At 42.6% G+C, this 25,001-nt stretch overlaps 1 protein-coding gene across 1 annotated transcript in view; it reads left to right on the forward strand.

Annotated features, from left to right (window-relative positions):
* bbs9 (Bardet-Biedl syndrome 9) overlaps positions 1-25,001 on the forward strand; it is a 165,215-nt gene that overhangs the window by 71,739 nt on the left and 68,475 nt on the right. Inside the window, exon 19 of the mRNA XM_073485538.1 lies at positions 19,121-19,303. Coding sequence (XP_073341639.1) covers positions 19,121-19,303 — 183 coding nt within the window. The remainder of the gene's footprint in view (positions 1-19,120; positions 19,304-25,001) is intronic.

Below are 25,001 nucleotides of genomic sequence, written 5' to 3' on the forward strand. Positions count from 1 at the left end.
TTGATAGACTTTTAGTGGCAGAAATTACATGTTGTGTGTTTAAAGCAAAAGCGATGCAGGGATCAAAAACGTAAAAATATATGTGAAGTTTCCAATAGGTATGTTGATGTAAAGTAAAACTACGTTTGGTAAAGTGGGCTGCAACATGAATATTAAGTAAAAGTTGGAGGACATCAAAGTGGGCTCAGGCAAAGGCGATTATTCAGCCTAGTTCAAACGTTTGAAGCAAAGTAAACTTCTGTTATCAGACTAATTGTGTTGCATTGTGTTAAATATCTGATCCCAGGTCAGCTCAGACTAATCTCGCTTTGTTTAAACCAGCAGGACTCTGCAGTCTGCAGGTCTGTGGAGGACACACCCCAACTAATATGATTACACGCTAGCGTACAGCATATAAACACACATACACACTGCTGCCACACAATGGAGGAAATTTGCCGCATACATCTGATTTTTGATAAATAAATTCCTGTTCGTTAAAGAAATGACTCTTTAAACAACGATGCCTGTGTGTGCGTGTCATTGCATTATTTAATTAGCTGTAAATATAGCTGCGTATGGAGCGCGTCATGTGGTCTACGTGTATGAAAACCATATGCACAATGGGACAAGCTTGCAGTCTGTTGAACTGTAATACAGTGGAACAATATATACAGATCTGCATTCAGAGCTGTAGCTAATGGATTTTGGGCGCGGGCTGGAAAACGTTTGTGTGTGTGTTTATGTCTCTGTTTTAAGTAGCAGATGCAGTGAAATGTAGGAACTGAACTCAAATGTGTCAAATACTCCCTTTTTGTTATGCGCAGATTTCTTTTTTTTTTAAGGAAAGCCTGTTGGATGAGAGGCAACGAGAAGTCGTCCTACACTTCTACAATTTTCTATCACTTTTCTCCCTGTTGACATGACACAACATCTTATCAAATCTGAACCCTCTTAAATCACTTGATACGGATAAAAGTTTAACTGGGAGACTGAAACAATCTTTGGCTGAGTATAGGCACCAATTTTTCTGTTAACCGCAGTTTAGAAATGTCCCGGTTTTGTAACCGCAAAGGCTCAAGTGTTTCTGTTCTGACTCCAGGCCTCCAGGGTGAAAGTATTATGGTCGTACTTGCGCCCAAAAATCTGTCAGGTGCAAATAAACACTTGAAAATGAAAATGTAAAAGTTTGTTTTTTAAACAGTTGCGATTATCTCAGTTTTTTTCAGTTTCTTTCTGCTCTCTAAAATGGGACATGAGGTGAGTTAAGACTTTGGCTTTCAGTGTCATGTACAGTAAACCAAAGCAGAAAAAAGGAGCATTGCACAGTTTATGAATTAAGATGTCATATAATCCCTTTAAGAGCAAAAAACCTACAGCAGAGATGTTCCCAATTTTTGGGGTTGGTTCGCAGCAGGATTACACAAAAACTACAGAGAAGATTTCCATGAAACTCGGATGGAGGATGAGTCTCGATCTCAGAATAGACCGTAAACAAAGAGTTAAGAGACTTGGGTTGATTGTGATGTAATTTCAAGACAAGAGTATGTTTGTAAAACGTGTCCTGCCACATGGTTTTCTGTGTTTTGTGTGAACATGAGATTAGAATCAAAGATGCCTCATCTGTTGATATGAATCATTGACGTTTTAATCAATACAAGCAATGTCTTTACATTCTGTATTTATACTGTGTGTGTGTGTGTGTGTGTGTGTGTGTGTGTGTGTGTGTGTGTGTGTGTGTGTGTGTGTGTGTGTGTGTGTGTGTCTGTGTCTGTGTGTTTTTGACCCTACATGACTGATGACCTCCATCACTTCACTTTCTCCAAAGTCAACATGTTTCTCTCTGTCCGAGTGTGTGTGTGTGCGTTTGTTGCTTCCACCTCAAACAATGGTCGATTTATAAGATTATACATATTTACTCTGTAATCAGAGTGTGTGTGTGTGTGTGTGTGTGTGTGTGTGTGTGTGTGTGTGTGTGTGTCTCAGTGAGAGCGCGGCGGCCTCGCGACGCCAGGCTGAGGATATTTATCTTGTTGCAGTGAATTCTCCTCATTTTTTCCCCCTCGTTCCCTCCCTCCTTCACTCACTTCTCTCTCTCTTCCTCTCCTCTGTCCTTCAAAGGAGACCATTGAGAGAAAAGCAAACAGGCATGGAGGGGGCAACACACACACACGCACACGCACACACACACAGACACACACACACACGCACACACACACAGACACACTCAGTGCTGCCAAGGGTGTGTTTGTGGGTACAACTTATTTAGTGTGGCTTTTGGAGTTTGTCAGCTGTGTGTGTGTGTGTGTGTGTGTGTGTGTGTGTGTGTGTGTGTGTGTGTGTGTGTGTGTGTGTGTGTGTCTGTGTGTGTGTGTGTGTGTGTGTGTGTGTGTGTGTGTGTGTGTGTGTTCATGATTATGAAACTGTGTGTTGTGTGTGCATGTGTGTATGTATGTTTTTGTAAGTGTGTGTGCAGAATTCACATTAAAAAAACAAGCTGTGTGTTCGATTGGATTAGCGATTAAAGCGAAGGCGGACTCGAGCATCAAGCTACGTTATCAGTGTGTTAGCATCATATAAATGTTAGCATCCGCCTCATTTACTTTGCATTAGCATTGTTAGCTTTTGATTAGCTCTCAGCCTCTCACTGCACAGTTGTTAGTTTGTGGAATTCTGACTCAGCTTGCCAGAACTCCTTAGCTCCAAATTAGTGTCGTTTTCACTGGGACCACAACCAAAACCATCACCTCAGACCTGGCTCTGTGTGTGTATGTGTGTGTATGTGTGTGTGTGTGTCTGTGTGTGTCTGTGTATGTGTGTGTGTGTGTGTATTGGCTTCTCAGGTCTCTTCGGTCTGGACTGCATCAAGTGTGTGGTTCAGTGTTGGACCGTAGGGACACTGTGTGTACACAGGTTGTGTGTAGGTGTGTGTGTATATGTGCGTACCATTCTGGGAGAAAAACACTTTCTTCTCTTTTTCTGTCAAACGGTTTTCCTTTTTTATTTCGGCAGCTTTTTCTTTATTTAGAAAAGTCACGTAAAAAGCCACAAAGTCAGCAGCAAAGCGTTCTCGGTCATCTAAGTGTGATCAGAAGCATCGGCAGAATAGTGTTTGTTTTCTTTGACCCACCTCAGCGTTGTGTCAGTCATTAGAAATGTATTCTGCTCAGAAAACAAGGTTCAAACGCAGCAAAGTTTATTTGTAATTCTAGCAGAGGTTGCAGAGTTTTTGGTACCGAATGTGTCAGAATGATGCACGAAGTGCAGCCATAAAAAACATGGAGTGTTGTGTTTCAGTATTTCACTCGGTGTATTCATCATATTATGGTTCCACGAAGAGTTGGAACAAGATGATACAGAATATTAAAAATACTGCCAGACTGTAGGAGTAAGATGATTTTAACGACCTTTAAGCGACTTGAATAAAAGAGCAAAACTTTAAAGGGTTAATTTAGATGTATACGTTTTCTAATTAGATTGACACAGGTGACTTTTTCATCCACAGGATCAAATCTGATTCCAGCAGGTTTTCCCTCACGGTGGTTATTAATACGTAAACACAGAAGCGAGCTCGTGACCAGAAAGTCACTGACTCAATCCCCCACAGGACCCCCAGGATGAATCTGAGTGGGGAAAGTGAAACTACAAGTACTTACAGAAATGTTCTGGAAGTAATCTTACACATTCACAATCCTCTCGACAAAAAAGTTAATGAGGAACGACAGAATAATAACATGAGGAAAACAGAAAAATGGAGGAACAAGAGGAATGAAGATAAGAGTCGAAAAAAAGAGAGGAGAAACAGGTGGAAATGAGAAAAGCACATGTCTGGATCTACAGCTGAGTGTGTCTGTGTGTGTCTGCGTGTGTCTGCGTGTGTCTGTGTGTGTCTGTGTGTGTCTGTGTGTGTCTGTGTGTGTGTGGTGCTAATTTGTAGTCAGGATCACTCTGTGTTTTGTCTGCCAAGATTAGACTGCCTTGTTTAGGTCTCTAACCGCGAACAGACAATGCACGATTTATACTCACACACACACACACACACACACACACACACACACACACACACACACACACACACACTGTCAGGAAACAGCAACCTAACTTTCTCGCTGTCCTATCCGGTCATATTTTATCCAGTGGAGCAGTGACAGTAATGAGAATGACTTCAGCTTCGTGTTCAAACAGAGCTCGGCCACATGTTTGGTGTTCCTGCTGTGGGTTGCTAACCGTCTTTTGGAAAATTACATTTAATTTAGCGTAATTTTTGCTCTTGTAACTGACACTTTTCCAAAGAGATTTTTTTTAGTGAACTACATCCATGTAGGGATATCCTGTTGGATCTCTGCTGGAGGTAGAAGTCTGGGATCTGAACCTACAGTCTGGGTTATATAATATGTTTGGAGAGCAGTTTTCTCCACATGACATTACAATTTATGTTTTTTCAGAAAGGTTGTTGAACTCCTGTGACTGCTGACAAAATCCAACAATCCTCAAAAGTTAAATGAACACACTGTCCCCACCGTACAGAGAAGATGGGAGGAGAGCCAGTGGTTTCTTATGGAGGCATGAGAAATTAATAAATCACATGACGTTGTTAACAAAGTTTATTCTGCATAATCTGAGATGTTCCAGTGTTGTAATATTACCATCTTAGCCATGTTGTTGATAATGGTGACCTCTAGATCCTGCAGTCAACACTTAAATGCTATAATACTTTAATTAATGTCAACTAAATCACGTATCTCATATCATCTGACATTTTTTCATCTTAATTAATTACAAGTGGACGTGAGAACTTCTTAATAGAAACAACCAAGTATGTGACAGACATTCTTTATTCCTTATAAAAACAGGTACATAAATTATTTTTATAATGCCGGAAACATAACAATTTGATAAACAACATCCTTCTCGTTTTTGTGGCTTCTTCTTCGATCACTGGCCTTTCAAACATTTCAGCCTTTCAGAGCATTTATCCAGATTACCAAGACTGACCGCAGCCTCTCAGCAGCCAATAAACAGACTGTGACTTCTGTGTAATGACTTTAAATCACGTCGTTTCGTGCTCAGACCACACATTTCTTGACGTTAGCAGTCTTATTTCTCCCACCATTGTTTCCTCATGCAGCAGCAGCAAACAACAACACACTGATGACAAACTAAAGCCACACCACCAGAGAAGCCTTCTGCTAAAGACTGTTGAATCTGTGCTTTGAAGCTTAAAGCCTCGGTCACACTACGTGACTTTCAAAGTTGTCAGATCGCTGTGCTGTTCACACTGCACAACTTTCTGCCATGTAATCGGGAGTATTGCAGTCTTTGTGGTCACATGTTAAATCAAATAACAATCAAATAGATGCACAGTGAGACTGGGCTCATAGAGATACTGCAGATGACAGCAGAGGAGAGGAGGAGAGAGATAAAGGCTCTCATTGGCTGTGGCTGGTTCCTGGCTCCCCGACCCGTCTTTTGCTAAACCAGATATTCAGCCGCTAGATATCCAGCGGATGTTGGCGACGCATCGGCGAAGTGTCTGCCAGCTGCTGGATCTCGTCTTTAAGCAGTTCACTCATACTGATCGTCGTTCACGGGAGCACCGGATGATCTGCCTCTGATCTGGGGCTTTTTTGCTGGCGATCTCCAAAAAACCCCTGAAAAAATCAGGGCTGAAATCTTGTCTAAGAACTTAAAAGAGTGATCATAAAGCTGTCCAGATTGTATATTTCATGCAGTTAAAATAACACTCAGTCGTCCAGAGCTGCTCCTGTGGCTGCAGAGACAGTGAAAGTAACTCTGAGTTTGCGGATGAACCTGTCATTTAGCTTTCAGTCCCGATCAGGAAAACATCTCCGGGCCTCTTGTTGTTTGTCACATGAATTTAAAGTCAAATATCCGACGCAGAGGAGACAGAATAAATCGGATTTTCGGAGAAACGCCTGCTGGACACACAGCTGGACTCACATCTGGCTCTGCGTGAGTGTGTGTGTGTGTGTGCTTGATCACGTACATATGTTCATCTTCACAAATGTGCACTTGCATCAAAATGTGTATGCGTGCGTACAGCATGTGTGTGTGTCATGCAAACAACCTGCCGCGTGTGTGTTTGTGCGCTGTATGCGTGTGCACGTGTGCAGCCTGGGAGGTTAGTGTGAACTGTTAATGACAGGCCACGGTGTGTGTGTGTGTGTGTGTGCATGTGTGTCTTTGTGTGTGTGTGTAATGAGTAGAGAGAAAGGTTCTGTGTGATTATAGGCCTCCTCTTAGGACCAGAGAGACTAAATATGGCTTCAGACTAAACACCGTCCCCACACACACACACACACACACACATGCTCACATACACACCACACCACAGACCACATACACATTGGCAACATACAGCACATATGAAGAGAAAAGTCTGAAAATAACTTGGAGATATTTTTATGATCACACAGGACAGGAGTTATCTACACAGTGTGTGTTTAATGTGTGTGTTCTGTGTGTTTCTGTTGCCGAGCGTGGAAATAAATTTGACTAATAACTCATCAAGTACTGAAAATCCTTTGGTGAGTTGTGTCATGTGGTTTCCTCGTATTTGTTTGATTGAGCTGCTATTAGTTATAAAGTGTTTGACTCCTGACAGCTGCGTCCACATGAAGCAACATTGAGGTTGCTGCTTGAACTGATTTGCTCATTCAGATGATTCCAACCCTGCAAATGTTTCTGTTTTGTTTGAAAAACTTTTATTTTAATGTCATAAACGTCACAGAAACCGGGAATAACGCACAGCATCCATATAGATTTACCGCGTCTCAATAAGTTGACAGTATCAACTGTCATACACTAGAAAAAGAAGTATATCGTGAAGTAAATCAAGCTTTATTGACAAAATACGAATAACATTATTAAAGATGGGTACTTGTGAAGAGAGCTGTTGACGTTTCACAAGAGATTTCTGACTCAAGTCAAACCTAAGTTGCGGATAAACGTAATTTGGACTTATTCAAGTCTTTCAAGTCTTATTCGTATCCCCTGCATGAATTCTGGACACGTTGCTAGTTTGCTATCAAGGACATTTTTAGATCTGGGTTTAATTCCTTGTGATGTAATTTGTGGTATAATACCTCCGTCCCTTGTGATCTTTCCAACTTGGGTAATATTTTGGTTTTGCCAGCGCGTCCCTGGAGCACGCGTCCTGAATCTGATTGTGAAGATACGCAGCTTTCTTTTTTCTATGCTTCCTGCAAGTCTTTGCCTATATTTTGATAATTTAATAAAAAGCACTAGTTTGGTTGTAATTGGGTAGAAGCAGAGTATTAGGTTTTTTTAGGCTTCTTCTGTGATCACTGGTTTTTCAAACAGTATTTCAAAAACAGCAGCCTGTCAGCAAACAGAAACAGAACCACGTTGTCTCAAACCGTGATCATGTGCTGATTTTACAGGTTGTCAGTCAAAATTGTGAGGATACGCTGCTTTTCTTTTGTTCGACTATAGTTGAATAAATACCTTTTTAAGTTTTGAGGTAAAGTCACTTGAGCCTTCATAAAATTTTGATTTGGCATTTTTTAAAACTATTTTCTGACAAACCAATTCATGTGTCAATGAAACAGTCAGCAGATTAGTCAATTACGAAAAAAATCTTTCGCCGCACAGACTGCAGACATGCCCTGTCCAACCAAACACCTTGAATATGTCTCAGAAGGACTTTGTTTCAGAGAGATTCTTATCTCGATTTGCAAAAGCAGCTCATCTAATTAAATGTAGCAACAGATATGCACGTTTGTTTTACATGTTTTAATATAAGTGATTAGATCAGGTTGCAGTTTGCTGTAGAGCAGTTTATCCGTACAGCACAGTGAGTTTTCACTCAGGCAGCTGAGAGTCAGTATATGAAGAAAATGTGTGTGCGGCAGGCGTGTCAGTGTGTTTTCTTGCACCATTGAACTCTTCGACGGGCCAACAGAGTTCATATATATTTTGGCTTTTGAGGAAGGTTTAAACCAAACACACACACACACACACACACACACACACACACACCCCGCACTCCGCACTCGCAGCTGTTCTGGTGAAACGGGCCCTTGGGTTAAGTCACATCACATGCTATTAATACGCTCTCGCTAACAGTGTGTGTCGTGTGTGCACGCAAAGTCTCTTTGGGAGGTTGTCTGAGTGTGTTTGTGTCAGGTGTGTGTGTGTGTGTGTGTGTGTGTGTGTGTGTGTGTGTGTGTGTGTGTGTGTGTGTGTGTGTGTGTGTGTGTGTGTGTGTGTGTGTGTGTGTGTGTGTTTCAGCCTGAATTGATTTAAGTGCCTTGCTTAAGGGCATGAGTGTGTCAATGTATCTGTTTGAACTTTGACCCCGACCACACTTCCAAACAGCTGTATCAGCCCTCTTTATGAGGTGTGTGTGTGTGTGTGTGTGTGTTTTAGGGACTTATATCCTCCTTCTTCACCTCTACCTTTCCTTTCACCTGGTCTGACCTTCTCATGCAGATGATGTGACGTCGTGTCCAGATGTTTCCAGATGTTTCAGTGCAGTTTGGTAACAGAAAATGTTTCAGTGATATAAAACTTCCAGATTTATTTGCAAATGTCTCTGCTGTCAGCACCAGTCTCCCCCGACGCTCCAAACCCTGATCCGAATGCAGCAAGTTAATGTCCTGGGTTGTCTAAAGGTCTTCTCAAGGCATTCTGGGTAATGTTGAAATCACAAACAGGGGCTGGTCCATAAGTGGATACATAAATATTCTCTTCTGATATGTTTTTGCAGGAAAAAAGTAGAATTACCACATTAAAATTCTTAAAATTACTCCTTACGCAATTACTTCTTCTTCCTCGTTAAAAATTTCAGAATATATGAATATGCAAGTGTTTTTCTTTTCATTTCATTACACAAGTTTAACTGCTGGACACCAGATGTCTCCTACTTCCCTGTAAAGTCTGCTCTGAGTGCACTGGAGGCTTCAAGTGTCCACACCATATCACATCTGAATGTTGGACCAGGATTGGCTTCCACATGTTTGTGTTGTCACAAATCATGCCCCTAGGCCTGGCCCTTTAAAGTCTGATCTTAAAGGCGCTAAGAGAAAATGTACACTTTCAACTGTAGGAACAAGAAGAAAACACACATGTCTGACTGGATGGGGCCAGAAAAGCCCAGAAAATAAATTTTCAAGGCCACGTCTGTTCTCATTTGGCTCTAAAGTTTGTGCTGAGTGACAAGTATGACCATGACATTACAGGACAAAAATGCAGTAACATTTATTTAAATTTTATTTCAGTTTCAAATGTGAGCTGGGAAGAAAGAGTCAGTGTGTTCATCCTGGGACACAATTAAGACAGACTGTGCTGCCAGGTGTGAACTCCGATCTGTCTCAGATGCATGTGTAGACACAATCTGGATATTTCTGGACTCCAGATACTCTGTCTGATCAGGGCCAAATTCTCCAGTCCAGCCTCCACCCAGAACCCCCTCTTTCCTCCATCCAGCTGGACTGACCAAACCCCCTCATTATTTCAGTCCTGGGTGGGCCTGAACTCCACCAACAAGTGTGTGTGTGTGTGTGCATCTGTGAGTCCGTGTGTGTCTGAGGTCACCTCTGAACCTGTCGAGGTCAGCTCCCACAGCCCCGGGGCTACTGGTGTCCAGGGACCCAGCCTGGGTGTTAATCCCAGGTTGGGTGTCACTGTGGTGGGTCATGCTCTGTAATTTAGTCCCCTGCTCTGTCTGGGGCCTCCGGGTCCTCAGGACCACCCAGCACACTGCAGCAACTACCTACCTCAGCGTGTGTGAGAGTGTGTGAGAGAGAGAATGGAGACCGTGTGCGGATTTAAGATTTTGTAAAAGATTTCTTTCTCATGCATGCAGGCAGTAGAGGCTTTAGACCATGTTTGCATGTGTGACTATAAAGTTGCGAGTGTGTGTGTGCTAGATACATAATTTTATCCAAGTAACAGTGTTTTTCATTCTGACTGTCACTTCCGGGGAAGCGCATGATGATGTCAGAGAGCGAGGAAAGGAGTCTGCAAACGTGACTCATTAAAATTCATCACGAAGAATGATGAAGACAACAACTCCCATGATCCCATGCTGCTTACCGTCTTTCCTTTTGTTTTGATTGAGAGACCCCTAGCTGCAGAAATGACAAACTGCCTTTAACCAATATTCATTTATTAATAGACCAATCAGCTGTTAATAAAACTGTTAACATGGTGAAAAATGCCCTTTTCAAGTTAGCAAAGCCCAAAATTAAGTCTCTTAATTAAATTGTCTTGTCTGCAACTCAATTGCAAACGCGGGTATGTGTCAACTTTCTTTACGTTGCAGCTTTCTGTCTCTTTAGTTTTAGTTTTCACACATGCAGATGTTGAAACACCATCTCAAACTGTGGTCACTGGCTTGGCAGCCAAAATTGAATCCGGGTGACTGTTTGTCTGACCAACAGTCAAAATAATAAAATATTTACATGAATCTCTTAAAATTCAGTTTTCCCCGTGTACTCCCTCTGAGAGCGCTGACTTACAGTGTTATATTTGTTATTAATCACCTTGTCCCAGCTCTTAATGATGTTTACACTGAGTAAAATATTCAAACCAAAGACTCAGTTCCATCAATTAGAAGTGTTTAAATTCAGTCTGTCATATTTGCTTTTGAAGCTTGAAACTTGAAAACCGTCACGAGGACTTAGGACCAAGTTCTGGTTCTGGCTTTAAATGAGTCCAGGCTGCGCAGCATCAGTCTGACTGACCCAGTGATGCGTCTGAGAAATATCAAGCTTCCAAAATGTTTAAGTTAGATGATATCTGTCATCATCTTATTTTCTCTTGATGGACTTTGGGATTAGTCCACTAAGTTTTCTACAGTTTTGGTCCATGTGGAGATTTGAGGCGCTGTGTGAATGGCCATATCTTTCTGTGTGTGTGTTGTGTACCAGTGTGTACCAGCAGTGTGTTTGTGTTTTCATCTGCCCATATTTCAGACTCTGACAACTGAAAAAAGAGACATATTCATCACGGAGGGACGGGAGTCTGGAGAGCGATGGAGGCAGGGCGGGTCTCTCACACACACGACCTATCAGCGCAGAATAAAGCTCTTTGTTCGTGACCGTGTGAACACGCGTGTCAAAGAAAAGCAGAAGGCCTCCCTCCCTCTCAGCCTCGCCGTCCCAGAGAAAACACAAGAGTTCAGCCGGCTCTTTGACGGAGCGGGACAACCTCATAAATCACGCCGCCGTGTTTTAGCAGCCGTCCGTACTCCTGAACGACGGCCTGTTAAAGCATCTCTGACAGCCCTGATTGGGGAGGCGGTTAAAAAAGGGAGACTTTGACTTTATTTTTCTTACCAAGGAATCCCCAGACACCTTCTCACTTCTTGTATTTTTACATTTAAGGCATTTAGCTCACACTCACTGAATCACCGTGAAGTAAGCGAAACGGTAGAGCAGGATCAATTTCTGGATCTCGAACATCCATCATTCCTGGTCAAAGAACCACCGGAGTGTCCTGGAAATTAACATCTATACCTGATAAGGATTGTCAGTGAATGTTCACACTTTCTTCGTTGATCAGAGTTTTCAAGCATCTTCCAGAAAACTCTGCATGAAAGAAATGTCACCTGCATTGCCGCTTTACTTCAGCGGCCTCCCGTCCAAAATTTCCAAGAATCTCTTTTATTGATTATTCTCAGTTACACAGTCTTAACTTCATCAGCTGCTTGAGTGAGCATGTGTGAGGCAGGATAGAGTCTGGGTATGAAGAGGAGGGAAGTAGAGGATGGGAAAGCAAGAGGGAGGGTGGTGGTGAGGCTGTAGTTATCAGGTTGGTGCGTTCCTGAGGTTTCCACAGTAGATGAACCATCAGAGGTGGGATCCGGTTGGGTTGCCAGATCCTATCGTTTTCATCTCCTTCTTCTCCTTGCCCTCTACTCTCACAGACTTGAGTAACCAACCACCTCTCATTTCTAGCTCGTCTATTATTCCTTCTCTCCGTCTCTGTTGCCATCTCCAAATACCTTGTTACCTGCCCTCCCTGTCTCCGTCTGTTCGTCTCTCACTCTGTTCTGTCTGCTCCTCTCTCGCCCCCCTCCGCTCCCGTCTTATCAGTGAGAGTGTAGACAGACGGTGTTATCAGCATTGTGTGTGTGCATGCTTGTTTTGACCACGGACAATAGTGGTTACTGTCTGTCTGTCTGCCTATCTGTCTATCAGACACTGGGAGAAGAGATGCTGATCGCTCCTTCACTCGTCCGCCAGATTGCTCTGTCTCCACCGTCTGCCGCTTGTTTACGTCCCAAATCGACCTTTCTGTCTCTTTTCTGTTTGAATTAACTTCATTTTGCTTCGTTGCCATGAACTGTGTCAAGTTAAATACCAGTTAAATCGGGCTTGTAGGAGGCCTTTTAGTATCGGATCAGCGTGCTCGGTTCCTCAACAGAAGGGTAACGAAATACTGCAAGAAACTTAAAAATATCGTATCAAGTATTGGTAAGACTCATTAAATCTAGTGTAGACATTCAAGGTCACTGGTTGATGGTCTCTATTTATTTCTGCAACCTCCTGACCTTTCGTCTGACACTGTCATCAGGTCAATATCCCTCCTGGTGGGCAGATTTTCACTGAATTTGCTTTGGATATCCTTGCTCATTGACTCAAGAGAATGAAGAGACCAATGTGACGATCAATGCCAACTAAACACATTTCTAATTGCACACAAGTTATCTTCTTTTTCATGCAATCTCTGGCCAACTTTGCCATAATCAGTCGAGCACTTTGTGTATAAACATTTTCAATTTAACCCCATGACCTTTCCTCTAGTGCCACCCTCAAGACAAACTCGTACATTTTCAGTCAGCAGTATCTCGTCATCAGTCGCTGCTTGTTCCATTCAGCACGACATTTTTCAAATAAAACTGAATTAATTAGTTTAGAAGTGTTGTCACATGTAACGTGTTCAGAAGTCAAACTGACTCATTTGCAGTTTGACTTTACAAGCTGACATTACAAATAATCAATATGTTATTAATCATAATTAGCAATCATCAATCCTTAGGGCCAATAAAGAGGTCACAGTCCATTAATTATATACACAATTCAGATTCCTGTTTCTGTAAAATGAACACAGATGACTGAAGAGACAAACACTGAGATGAAAAGCCAAATATGTGTTTGGTATCTCTGTTCTTCATGTGTATTTGTGTAGTTGGATAGTGTAAGCCAGTGTCTGACAATTTGTAATGTTTAGGTTAACTCCCTGAAACGCTTCATACGCCACTGCAGTATTTCTGTCCGTGTGTGTGTGTGCATGTGTGTGTGAGTGTGTGTGTGTGTGTGTGCAGGTGTTTGGCATAAAACATCGGACTGTACAACAGCAGAAAGGAACTTAAACAAGACACATATTTATGAATTTGGACCTCACCACTCGAATGTCTTTGCACGCATGCATGTGTATATGCGTTGTGTGTGTGTGTGTTTGTGTGTTTGTGTGTGTGTGTGTGTGTGTGTGTGTGTGTGTGTGTGTGTGTGTGTGTGTGTGTGTGTGTGTGTGTGACTAATTGAAACAGTGGATATTCTGCAGTGCTTCTATTACTGAGGAAATGTGTTCCTGTGTTAGTGAAAGCACATTTATTATTGTGTGCGTGCGTGCGTGTGTGCGTGTGTGTGTGTGTGTGTGTGTGTGTGATGTAAGACTTCCAGAGTGTGTGTTTGTGGATGTGTATGTAACTGTATCCATGGTGTGTGTGTGTGTCTATTAGTCATCCCACACGAGGAAATGGGTTCTGTGATTCCAGCCGTCGTTAAACTGACTCCTAATTGGCTCTTTAATTAAGACACGGAAACACTGATCCTGAACACACACACACACGCACACGCACACGCACACTCACACTCACACTCACACTCACACTCACACTCACACACCTTAAACACAGTCATTTAACCCCAACATAACCCTTCCTACTGTTTTCTTTACTTCTTATCCTTCTCTCCTCCCTCCCACTCATGTCGTCTTCTCTCTCTATCACTTCATTTTCCTTCACTGTAAACACTCTTTCTTCGTAGTCGTTTCTTTTTTCTTCCCTCTCTTCCTTTCTCGCTTGTCTCGTCATTCTCCAGGGAACGACGGATGTGTTCTGCCACGTCGCTTTCTGCCAAACAGGCTGCTGTCATTTTCCACTCACACAAATAGTGCGTGTGTTTTTTGTGTGCGAACATCTTGTGTTTGTGTCTGTATATTTGAATGCTGTGCGTATACATGTGTTTTCATATGACTCTGTGTGTGTGTGTGTGTGTGTGTGTGTGTGTGTGTGTGTGTGTGTGTGTGTGTGTGTGTGTGTGTGGCTTGGACTTCATCCATGCTGCTTGCTGTGGCTAACTGAGCAGGAAACATCTAATCTGTCGGCTCTGTGGAGCATACACACACGCTCACACACACACTCACACGCGCACACACACACACACACGTTCACACAAACACTCTCTGCTTTGTTTCTCGCCTGTGTCATTTTATCCGAGCATAAAACTCTGGCACCGAATCGTTTTGATTCATTCTTCCACTTGCACGTGTTGACTTTTACTAACTTTCACTTGACTCGACCTCACTTGATGTTTTTGTCATGGCACACTCTGACTTTCACTGATAACTAAGCTGCTCTGACAGTTTCAGTACGTCATACATAGCTGCTGTTTCAGGATTAGAACATGGGCACCAAAATCACCTGTACCCAGAAAGCAATTTGAGGGGGAGCCCTGTCAACCTGGTTAGCAAAATGACCAAAATGGGGCCCCTTGTTAACCAGTTATCCCTCTCTATCCGCCCAAGATCACTTATTGGCGGACCGCTGTCCAAGTCTGGACCCAGACGCGATCCTGACCGGACACGGACCCACAACTGATAAATTATTGAAAATTAAGACATTTTGACATTTTCAGCTGTTGAAAATTTTGTAGCTGTTACGGGACTAGCGGTCAAGGAAACTCACGGATCAATTGCATGTGTTGTAAATCACTCACAAGACACTACTCAGCCAATCAAATGTGTGTATTGCGTTAAAGATTGTGATTAAAGCACAACAGTCGAGCAGAGAGAACAGAGAGAAAAGCAAAGGAAAACAGGTTTTCCGGGGGTAAAATGCAATTGGAATATCTGGAGTTTGATTTAAATTTTAAATGCAGTGTTGTTATCAGCTCAAGTCAGAGTACTGTGCTGTGGTACCGATCTCCTACTAACATTGGAGATGGGATCGTGTCCTAACTCTAACATGTACAACACAGTTATGGTTAAATATTGAAAGTTAAACATACACTGGCTTTTCTTTAGGCCAGTAATCTTCTTAACCCTGTACTTTGAGGTGCTCAAATATATCAATGAGAATGTTAATAATGCTGTAGCAGATATTAAAGGGAAAGCAAATTGAGAAAAGTTGACACTGAACATTTTATAGATACATTTAATCAGATATGTTACATCATAAAAGACGTTTCCTCAATGTACTTACAAAAAAAGGCGATCGAGGTTGAAAAATATTTCTTTTAAAACATATTCTCTGTAGCAGATTTTTAGTTAAGAGATGCAGTTTTGAGAAGATTTTAGTCTAGAAAACGTATTCAGTTCACCCCTTGAAGCTAGAAACTGGACCAATCACTGCATCAGGATGCCATGAGTCAAATGTCCCGGGTTGCCTTTGTGCTATCACCACAATGTTGTTGTTTTTGTTGTCGCAGTTGTTTATGCAGCTTTTTGTGACAGATTTAATGTGAACACGCAACAACAAACTCTCCCCTCAAACTTTGTTTTCCCTCCTTTGAGTGTCAGTCTCTTCTGTTCTCTGATTGGCTCTTCTTCAAGCTTCTTGTTGTAGCCACCAAACCTCACGCAGTCCATCAGCTAAAATTACTTCATTTAAACCACAGCCACATAGTTTGTTTGTTTGCCGCATGTGTGTGTGTGTGTGTGTGCGCACATGTGTGAGTGCTGTCATGCGTCTCCGTAGATAAGGGCGGCCATTATTTTTGTTTGTGTTTTTCGGTCCATTTCTCGTGGCATTGGTGCATATGTATGCATATGTTAGTGCATTTGTGCCTGAATATACAAACATGAGTGTGTAATGTGTCTGTGTGCGATGTGTAGCTCCAAGAATAATATAAAGTGTTGGCCGGCATTAGGAGGCTGTCGGTTTCAGTGTTTGGGACAAAATAAAGGATGATTAGATGCATGTAAAGAAAGAAAGAGAGAGAAAAAGGGTGTGAATATGTTTTCCTCACTATTTTGTCATGTCAGCTTTCATATCAGAGCTTTTTTTTGGACCAAAAGAACCGAACACTGTGGCAAAGTTCTGTCAGCTGAGACTCTGTGACACTGTGGCTGAGATGTGAACCAGGTTTCAGCGGGATGTCCCTTTATGTATGTTGAAAAGAGTCCTGCCTTTATTGCGGACACGCCAGGATGTCACGACCCCCAGAAGCCTAAACTGCAGGTTGTTTAAGGTCATCGGCAGTTCAGCTGGTGACATACAGCCAACAGCTACTGTGTGTGTGTGTGTGTGCGTGTGTCTTTCTGTGCTCAAAGCATTGTGTGTCGTACTTCTTTCTGTGTGTGTTCCCTCCTTCATGTGTGCATTCATATCTATTGTACATCTCTGTGTGTGCGCGCCTCTGCATGTGTGTGTTACGCCATGTGCACACTTGGGTTCACATGTTCTTATATCACTGGTTCGTGTGTGTGTGTGTGTGTGTGTGTGTGTGTGTGTGTGTGTGTGTGTGTCCAGGCTAAATGTGTCTTTGTGTTCTCTCAGCTGGCATCAATCAGAGTGTGTGTGGAGCCGAGCCGCTGCCAACAATGGAGCCCTTCACTGGACCTGGAGCCTTTTATCAATACACACACATGCACATACACACACATACACACTTTTTTCAGAGACCCTGGGGGGAGGGTGGTTGGGGTTATGTGTGTGTGTTTAGAGGTGGAGGAAGTCAGAATGTGTGTGTTGCATGTTAAAAGTTGTGCATGAGGATATCAAGAATTCATGTACTGGGAGTTCTGGGTTTTACGTCTCTCTTTCAGGTCTTTGTGAAGACCAGTGTTACAGTCACATTTTGGGAATTGGCATGCTTATCTTCTGAAACCAAAATTATACGTTTTGATAAATTACTTTGGGGAATATAAACATTTCATAATCTTTATTTTTTGCATTTGAAACATGCATAAAAGCTCAATATATCTGTGTTACTGTGGATCATAATCTGGTTTATTGGCAAGTAGGATGTCATTTACGAGGAGTTTGCTGTGGTATTTTAAGTATAGTCAGTTGGAGTATTGCAAGTCCAGAAGCATTATAGCGTTTGATGACGATACAGTGCTGAGATGGTTTTGGTGGTTTGGCCCCTGACACCCGGAGGATGAGTCACCAAAGAGTACCGCTAACCTAGCTGCATGGCTAAACGAGAAAACTATCCTAACGGCAGCTTCATTTAGCGGTTAGTGCTTTCTTTGGTAACAAAGCTACCAGGTTCTGTCCACCAGGAATCTCCATAAATCACCTCAATACTGTAACTGGCCTCTGTTGTTGTTTTTGAGCCCGACCTGTTTGAGTTCATTGAGAGGCTGCTGGTTAGTCATAGTTAGCAGTTACTTTAGCAACAGGTAAAGCTTTCTGTCCAGAGCTGAGGCAGAAGAGCTGCAGACATCGAGCGGGAAACCAGAAAATACTTGCTCCATAAAATATGATCCAGTTTCAGCCAAATCAGTGAATAAAGTTATACATTTGTGTTTCTGGCCATTTAGACATTGCTTTTTGACTTCTTGGGAACTTTAGATTTTAGCCATAGAATTAAAATGTATCTGCAGTTAGGATTATGGTAGGTGTTAGAAGTGAGATTAGACAAATGGGAATATATAAAATGTAAGAGGGTCCTCGTGTAGACGTGAAGTAGAAAAACGTCTGCATTTGTAAGGATTATGTGTTCATTGACTGGTAAGTGTGTGTTTGTGTGTAAGTGTGGTTTACTCGCAAGGTGTGAGTGACACGGCACCCACAGATGACCTGAGCCGCGACTGAGAGTTGGGGACTTTTACCGTTGGGGGTTACCGCGGAAACAAGGGGAAGTGAGTTGAGGTTTTAGCTCGGACTGTTTACATCTTTGCGTGCAAGTCTTAGAGGAGGCACTCGTTCTCATGTACCTGTCTGTTGGTAGTTTAGTGTTACACAAATCAAAATGGCTTACTTTGGCAATCGCTGCTTAACCCTGACTCACACACACTCACACACACACAGGAACACACACACATTTCACTTTAGACTCTTCCATCTCTGTTTTCGCAGTATCAAATGGCGAGCGCTGAATCCATTTGTCAGACAAACGGCTGGCGTACGTTGGCGCTCAGGCCTGCAGATCACTCATTTATCCGAACACACACTCGTCCATTAGTCCCAGATCTGCTTTCACCTCCTCTTTCTCTCTCTGTCCGTTGATCTCTCCTCCTCCTCCTCCCGCCTCATCTCCCGTTTCTCGTAGTCCGGCTTGTCCTTTCTTGTTGTTCTCGTCACCATCCGTCTTGCTCTGTCATCACTCGTCTGCACCTCTCCACTCATCTCCACTCCTCTGTTGTTGTAATGATGGAGGGATGGAGGGATTGACCCCTGGCTGGAGGTCAGAGTTCACCTGGTCCCCCCCCCCACACCTCATTCAGGCATTCACTCACTCTACTGTTCAACAAGTGCTGAGCTGTGTACTTTAGTAAAACCAAGAGAACTTAAGCTCCACTTGTGCTGCTTTTCATTTCAAAGCCAGTATTCAGTTTCTGTTTGCTCTTCTCCGTGTCTCTGAACTTTTTTTGGAAAAACAAGCGATAGGAGCATGAAAATGCTGCAGTTTCTAAGTGGAGGCCAACCAAGTGTAAGGGAAAGTCATCAGAGCTTGCAGAGGCTTTCAGAGCCAACGTATAGAGAGCAGTTTGTTTGAGCTCTACTTTGCTTCGTCCCTTTAGTTTATTTTTTTTAGTTAAAAGAAGCAAATCTCCAATTAAACAGCCTGGAAAGGAGATGGCCTGTGCTTTATCAGGAGAGTGGTGTCGCAGTTTTGAAGTGCATTAGCGGTCCTGAAGAGCAGGTCGGCACCTTGCATTTTAGGAGAGACATTCACCGACTCCTCCTTCCTTCCTCCAGGTGATGGCGCTGGCAGAGGCTGCGGAGGAGAACCGGGCGCTGCTGGAGGAAGCGTTCGTCCGCCTACGGAGCGCCACACACCTGCTGGTGCTGCTGATGTCGCTGTGGCAGGGCCTCACCCCAGACCAGACCGCCATCCTGGAGGCCACACTGCTGCCGCTGCTGCAGGACACACCACAGCTGGTACACACACACACACACACACACACACACAGACGACCATTAACATGTCAGTGTCTGTCTATCCATCTGCAGCCTGCTCAGTAAACACAGCCACAGCTTAAACACACACTCTGAAAACTTTTAAAATACATTAAGTACTTCTGGTCCCTAAGGAATACACACACATGCAAACACACACACACACACACACACACACACACACACACATACACATTCTCAATCACACACTCACTCTCTGCCACTCAACACTCACCTGTCAGCTCTGCGCAGAGAGTTGGTTCTGTGGTACCTGTTTATGATTTAAGCATTAAAGCTGTGTGTGTGTGTGTGTGTGTGTGTGTGTGTGTGTGTGTGTGTGTGTGTGTGTGTGAACAGACAATGCACACACAAATACACACAAGAGGTCAAGGTCACAATAGGTCTCAGCGTGAGCAAATGACATATTACTCTTTAATAAGCCTCTGACTCACATACTGAGCTTTGTGTCATTGTGCATTTGTGTGTGTAGTTATATGGTTGTGTGTGAGTGAGTGTGTAAGTGTGTGTGTATGTGTGTGTATGTGCATGCATGCTGCAGAGGACTCAGCTCCGTATAAACAGCCGTGTTGACAGAGCTCCTCCATTTACTGCAGTCAGACCACGAAAGATTTCTCACCCCATAGAGACTCTGAGATTGTGTACTGTAGTGTGTGTGTGTGTGTGTGTGCGTGCGTGCGTGTGCGTGTGCGTGTGTGTGTATGTGTGTGTGTTAGTTTTTCCATAGCTCTGATCAATCCCCTCAACCTCTCATTACCACTAAGTCTATTTCCAGCCTCCTCTGACAGAGCCACGTTACACACAAACATCTGTGTCGTCATAAACAACAGGACATAAAATATCTTTAACAGTGTGTACACACACACACACACACACACACACACACACACACACACACACACTGATTGTAGACAGGAATAGGTTTAGAGGGTCAGTTGATGAGCCTCGGGGGACTGTGTACCTCGGTGTGTGTGTGTGCGTATGTTATTTTAAATTGGATTAATGGCATTACGTGAATTAGCAGTAATCAGGGTCACGTCCATAACATTAAAACAAACAGGTGCTCGGAGGAGCTATTCTCAGAAAACACAACACACTCTCCAACACAGTGCCATGACTACAAACTGAGAGATGGTGACGCAGTTTTGTTTCACTTATCAGCACAAATATTCCCCTTTTTAGCATTAAAGGGTCATTCTGGCTCATTACAACTCAGAGCTTTTGTAGTTTTGGCCTCTTTTTCAACAACCAAACCAAAAACAACCAAAACAAATGCTTGAATCAACTTTTATCAGTTATGAAGGCATAATATAAACTGCAATTCCAAGCTGAGCAAAAGAAATCTCATTTTCACTTTGGTGTCTCACATTCTCATGGTGTTAAGAGCGGATGTGTCCCATCACACCCTTCATCTCAACCTCTGACCTTTCCTGTGACCATGCAGGTGAGGTCATTCCAGGTGAAATGCAGCTGCTTCTCTCAAAGAGTGTCCTTTCACTGGAATAAATCTCAGGAATGTCTCAAACAAGAATAAAGCAGCAGAGGAGGACAGAGAGGATGGATTATAGAAGGGTTAAAGGAAGGAGGAGGAGGAGGAGTCACGACTTAGTTTGATGCTTCATCAAAAGTCCAACTCACACCCGACAGTCATGTGAGTGATGTCGTCTTGTTTAACGCTCACAAAAACCCATAAGTGTGACACCTTGTAGAGGTCTCACATCTAACCCACAGAACTGATTCACTCTCCTTTCGCTTCACTGCAGCTGTCGAGATTTATTGTGATTTTCAACTTTTTAGTACTTGAGTTGACGGCCACATTAGTGTTGGTGACATATCGTGCGAGACAATGTTCACTGAGTGCTTTTCCATAAAAGTAAATGGTATTTTACAATCTTTAGGACAAACTGTGACATTCTTGACTTGCAAAAATGATATTGTAAATCACGTGTATAATTCATGACACAACCCAAACAGGATCAAAACGTATTTGTATCTCACCGTTGACTACTGTACATCATTTTCCCAAACTTATACACATTAAGAGGGGTGCTCTGTGCTCTCTTGGACAGACAAAAGTAAAAAGGGCATGTCTCTCTTGTCCTCAGTTGAATTGGGCTTACAGGTAAAAACGAAGAAGTCGTGTCACTCAGACCGATAAAGACCAGAAAAATGTACTGTGCATACTGCAGTAATAATCCTCTTTTTATACTCCCCTTTCTCATCTCTGCTGCACGAAAAACACAGAAATATGTAACAGAACACCAAATGACCTTAAACCTATATGTCATCTGTCACATTAGCCTAGATTATGTGATTATCCAGCTGAGTTACAAAGTGCAAAGAACTTTAAAAATTTCAAAAATGTGCAGCAGCCAAATCAGAAAACAAGGTGAGCTTTTTTTTCCCTCCCAGACGCATGATTTTAAACAGGAGGGCTTCCTCTGACCACAGCTGTATATGCTCTGAATTCATTATTGGAGGTAAATAGATACGTAACAGAGAGTAGAGATTCTCCCTGTCTGCGCTGTGGATTGAGGGAAGAGGAGAAAGGGAAGGAAAAAGCAGGAGCGCCAGAGGAAATGCATCTGTGTGGTATCTAACTAAACGTCTCATTTGGTTGCAGCCGACCAGAACGCCTCCTCCTCTTCTTGCATTCCTACTGCGTCTCTCTTTCGTCTGCCTCTTGGTCATCCTCCACTCCCACCACCCTCCTCCTTTCTCTTCCTCCTCACTCTACTCACTTGCTCATCATTTCTTTTTCATCGTCCCTCCACTAAACACTCTTACTCGCTTCGTCTCCTCCTGCATCCTCTTTTCTTTTCCCATCGCCTCTTCTTTCTCTGTCGCCCTTGTTTTTACCTTTCTGTGTCTCTCTTTCTGTCCCTTGTTCTTCTGCTCATCTGAACCTCCATCCCTTGTTCCTTGTCCCTCTCTCCCTTCGTCTTTTGTCCCTTTTTCCATCTGTCAGTCAGCTCTTGAACAGAGTTGCTGACGCTGTCTGTCTGCCTGCTATTCTCGCATGACCCCCACATCCTCCCGCCTTTCTGTTTACTTTACCAGAATCCATCGTACAGCCTTCCTTTGCATTGGCTTCCTGCACCCTGAACCAAAAAATTTCTATATAGTACCTGAGAATGTTTCTTTAGGCTCGTACCACCGCAGAACTATTTACAGCGTTGTAAAGAGCATTTTTAGAAGAAGGTTCTTTGCAGCACCGAGTCATATGGTTTTCTGAGATTTATGGTGGAATAAAGAACCATTGAAGAGAGTATGAAATGTTTCCAATCAGCAGAATTGACAGATTTTTTTCAGAGCCACATAGGGTCACTATTGTATTTCACCAGGTGTCGTTTTTATATGAAACGTATCAGGTGGAATTTCGAACAGTGTCGTTCCACATGACCAGGTTGGTCTCCGACCCAAAGAACTTTATAAGAACTTCCTCTCAACCCAGCCCAGTTTCCCAAAGAAAAATGTCCATTTCGGTGCGATTCTTCCCCGAAGGCCTCGTTCAGACTGACTTTGGCTCTGTATGAAAAAACTCCCCCTCATTCATTTGAATCGGGTGCCAGTGCCGAGGACTCCAGCCAAGAAATGCAGGTTCATCCGCTTTGCCAGGTCCAACAAGGCGGCCAATCAAATACGTCCAAGCGCACATTCCTGCTGGATTACTTTGCAACCTGAACACTGTATTTCTGCTGTTAAACTTGCAATTATCACGAGAAACTGATAAAGTCGTTTCCTTGATAACTGTCCTGAGTTGTAAAATCCTGTCCCATTAATCTGTTACTTCAGCTGGACTTCCTGAATCTTACATCCTGAGACATCCTGTCTCAATGTCTCAATGCAGCCCCCTGCGTTAAAACAATACGGCACTGATTTCGATCTGAACGCCTACTAAAGCCCATTTTGCACCCAATGAGAGTTATCTGAGGACCTCTAGTAATTTGTTATAATTGCAGAGAACGCCTGTGATCTGATAATCCTGTAAAAATCCCACCACACCTACTATATATCACCAAAAACAGAGGATATGTGATATTAGTCCCTTGCAAAGCAGCATGTCTGTGATTTGGGGGTTAGGTTAAAACGGTTGTTATATTCAGTATTCAGGCGCAGCCACAAAGCATCTTTTACTTGATCTAAAATATGCGATGGTCATTTCTATGTGATTAGAGCTTAAGACGAGTATTTTAGATGCTTTCCCATAACTTTCCCTAACCTGAATTATATTTTAGTTGCCATGCGCAAATGTTGTGGATATTGTGGAAAACGCCCCTTCTTAAAAGGTTGTAATTTAACTTCATCTGGGGGTTTAGAGTTCTGTCTAATATGAATGTTTTGTCTGGCGGTAGGGTTGCTTTACCAGATGTCTTCAGTCCTCAGTCCCTCTGTCCTTGCTATCTCACTTCCTCTCCATGTGCCTTCATTCCACTATTTCTGTGTCATTTTGGCTCTGAGCTATAAGGAGAATATAACGCTACGCTTCATATTAATATCCTGCTGAAAGAATTTTAATTCCATACGACTACATCCAGCAGTATCAACTGTTTGAAACAAGTGTCACTTTTCTTTCATAAAATCACTGCTGGCTTCATTTTGAACAAATTTAACAACTTTAAATATGAAAGAAAAAACTATTCAAACATTAATATTTCTCCAGACAATTGGTAAGCTATTTTATGAGCTGAATAGATCTTGTAAATGTCAGTAATATTAAATAATGAGGTTATTAAATTTGTTCATATTTTGAATTAAACTCACCACACTTCCCTTAAATTCTCCCCACATGCTGTTTCTCTCCATTCAAACCACAGGTTTCTTTTTCTCTAATATTAGGGGCTTGTGAAGCATTTACAGTAATTGGTCCTATTTAAAGTTGATTGCCCCCAGAACTGGAAAGTAAAAGTGTATTTGTTGCATGCTGAACTGTGCCAAATCCAGCTTTTCTGATATTTCAGAAAGAGGAATACACTGATTTGGTCAAGAGAAGTGATTGTCCGGAGGATTTTTTTTCCCCTGGAGACCGACTGTACAACATTGTTCTCACAGAGCCGTAACTCCGGCTCCTCAAATGACTTTCCCAGTCATGATGATGAGGATGTCAGGACTGAGGGATTGCTGTCTGAACCTTTACCCGTCGCTTTGGGAGTCCTCCAAGGCTGTGTGCTGGGCTCGGAAAACATTTTATCCACGGCCATCCAGTAATGTTGCAATCACACATGGGATTTCCCCACGATCGAAGCTCATATTCCTGATGCAGTTCAGACTGTTTAGGGACCAGAGACTTAGAAGACTTAAGACCTAATAAAAGACAAATACAGTACATGTACATGTTCATCGAGGTGACACCAGTAAAACACTGGAGCTACTCAGGTAGATGAGTTACAGAAAGTAAGCACCACCATGATATTAACCCCATTTTACCAACCCCATCAACACCTGAAAATGCTTCAGTCCCCTCAAAGCAGAAAATGCCCTGCAGTTTATGAGTGAGAGAGTTTAAGGCATCAATTTGATAAAAATAATATAACGTGAATATAATAAAACATCCATGTAAATAATAGACGAGATATGCGTATTTTATACAAATCAAATGAGATAAATCCAAAATTCAGCATAAGCTCTTCAATAAAACTGTATTTTAAAACTCTACCACCAC

This window comes from Pagrus major, chromosome 17, assembly GCF_040436345.1.
Source record: "Pagrus major chromosome 17, Pma_NU_1.0".
NCBI classification, from domain to species: domain Eukaryota; kingdom Metazoa; phylum Chordata; class Actinopteri; order Spariformes; family Sparidae; genus Pagrus; species Pagrus major.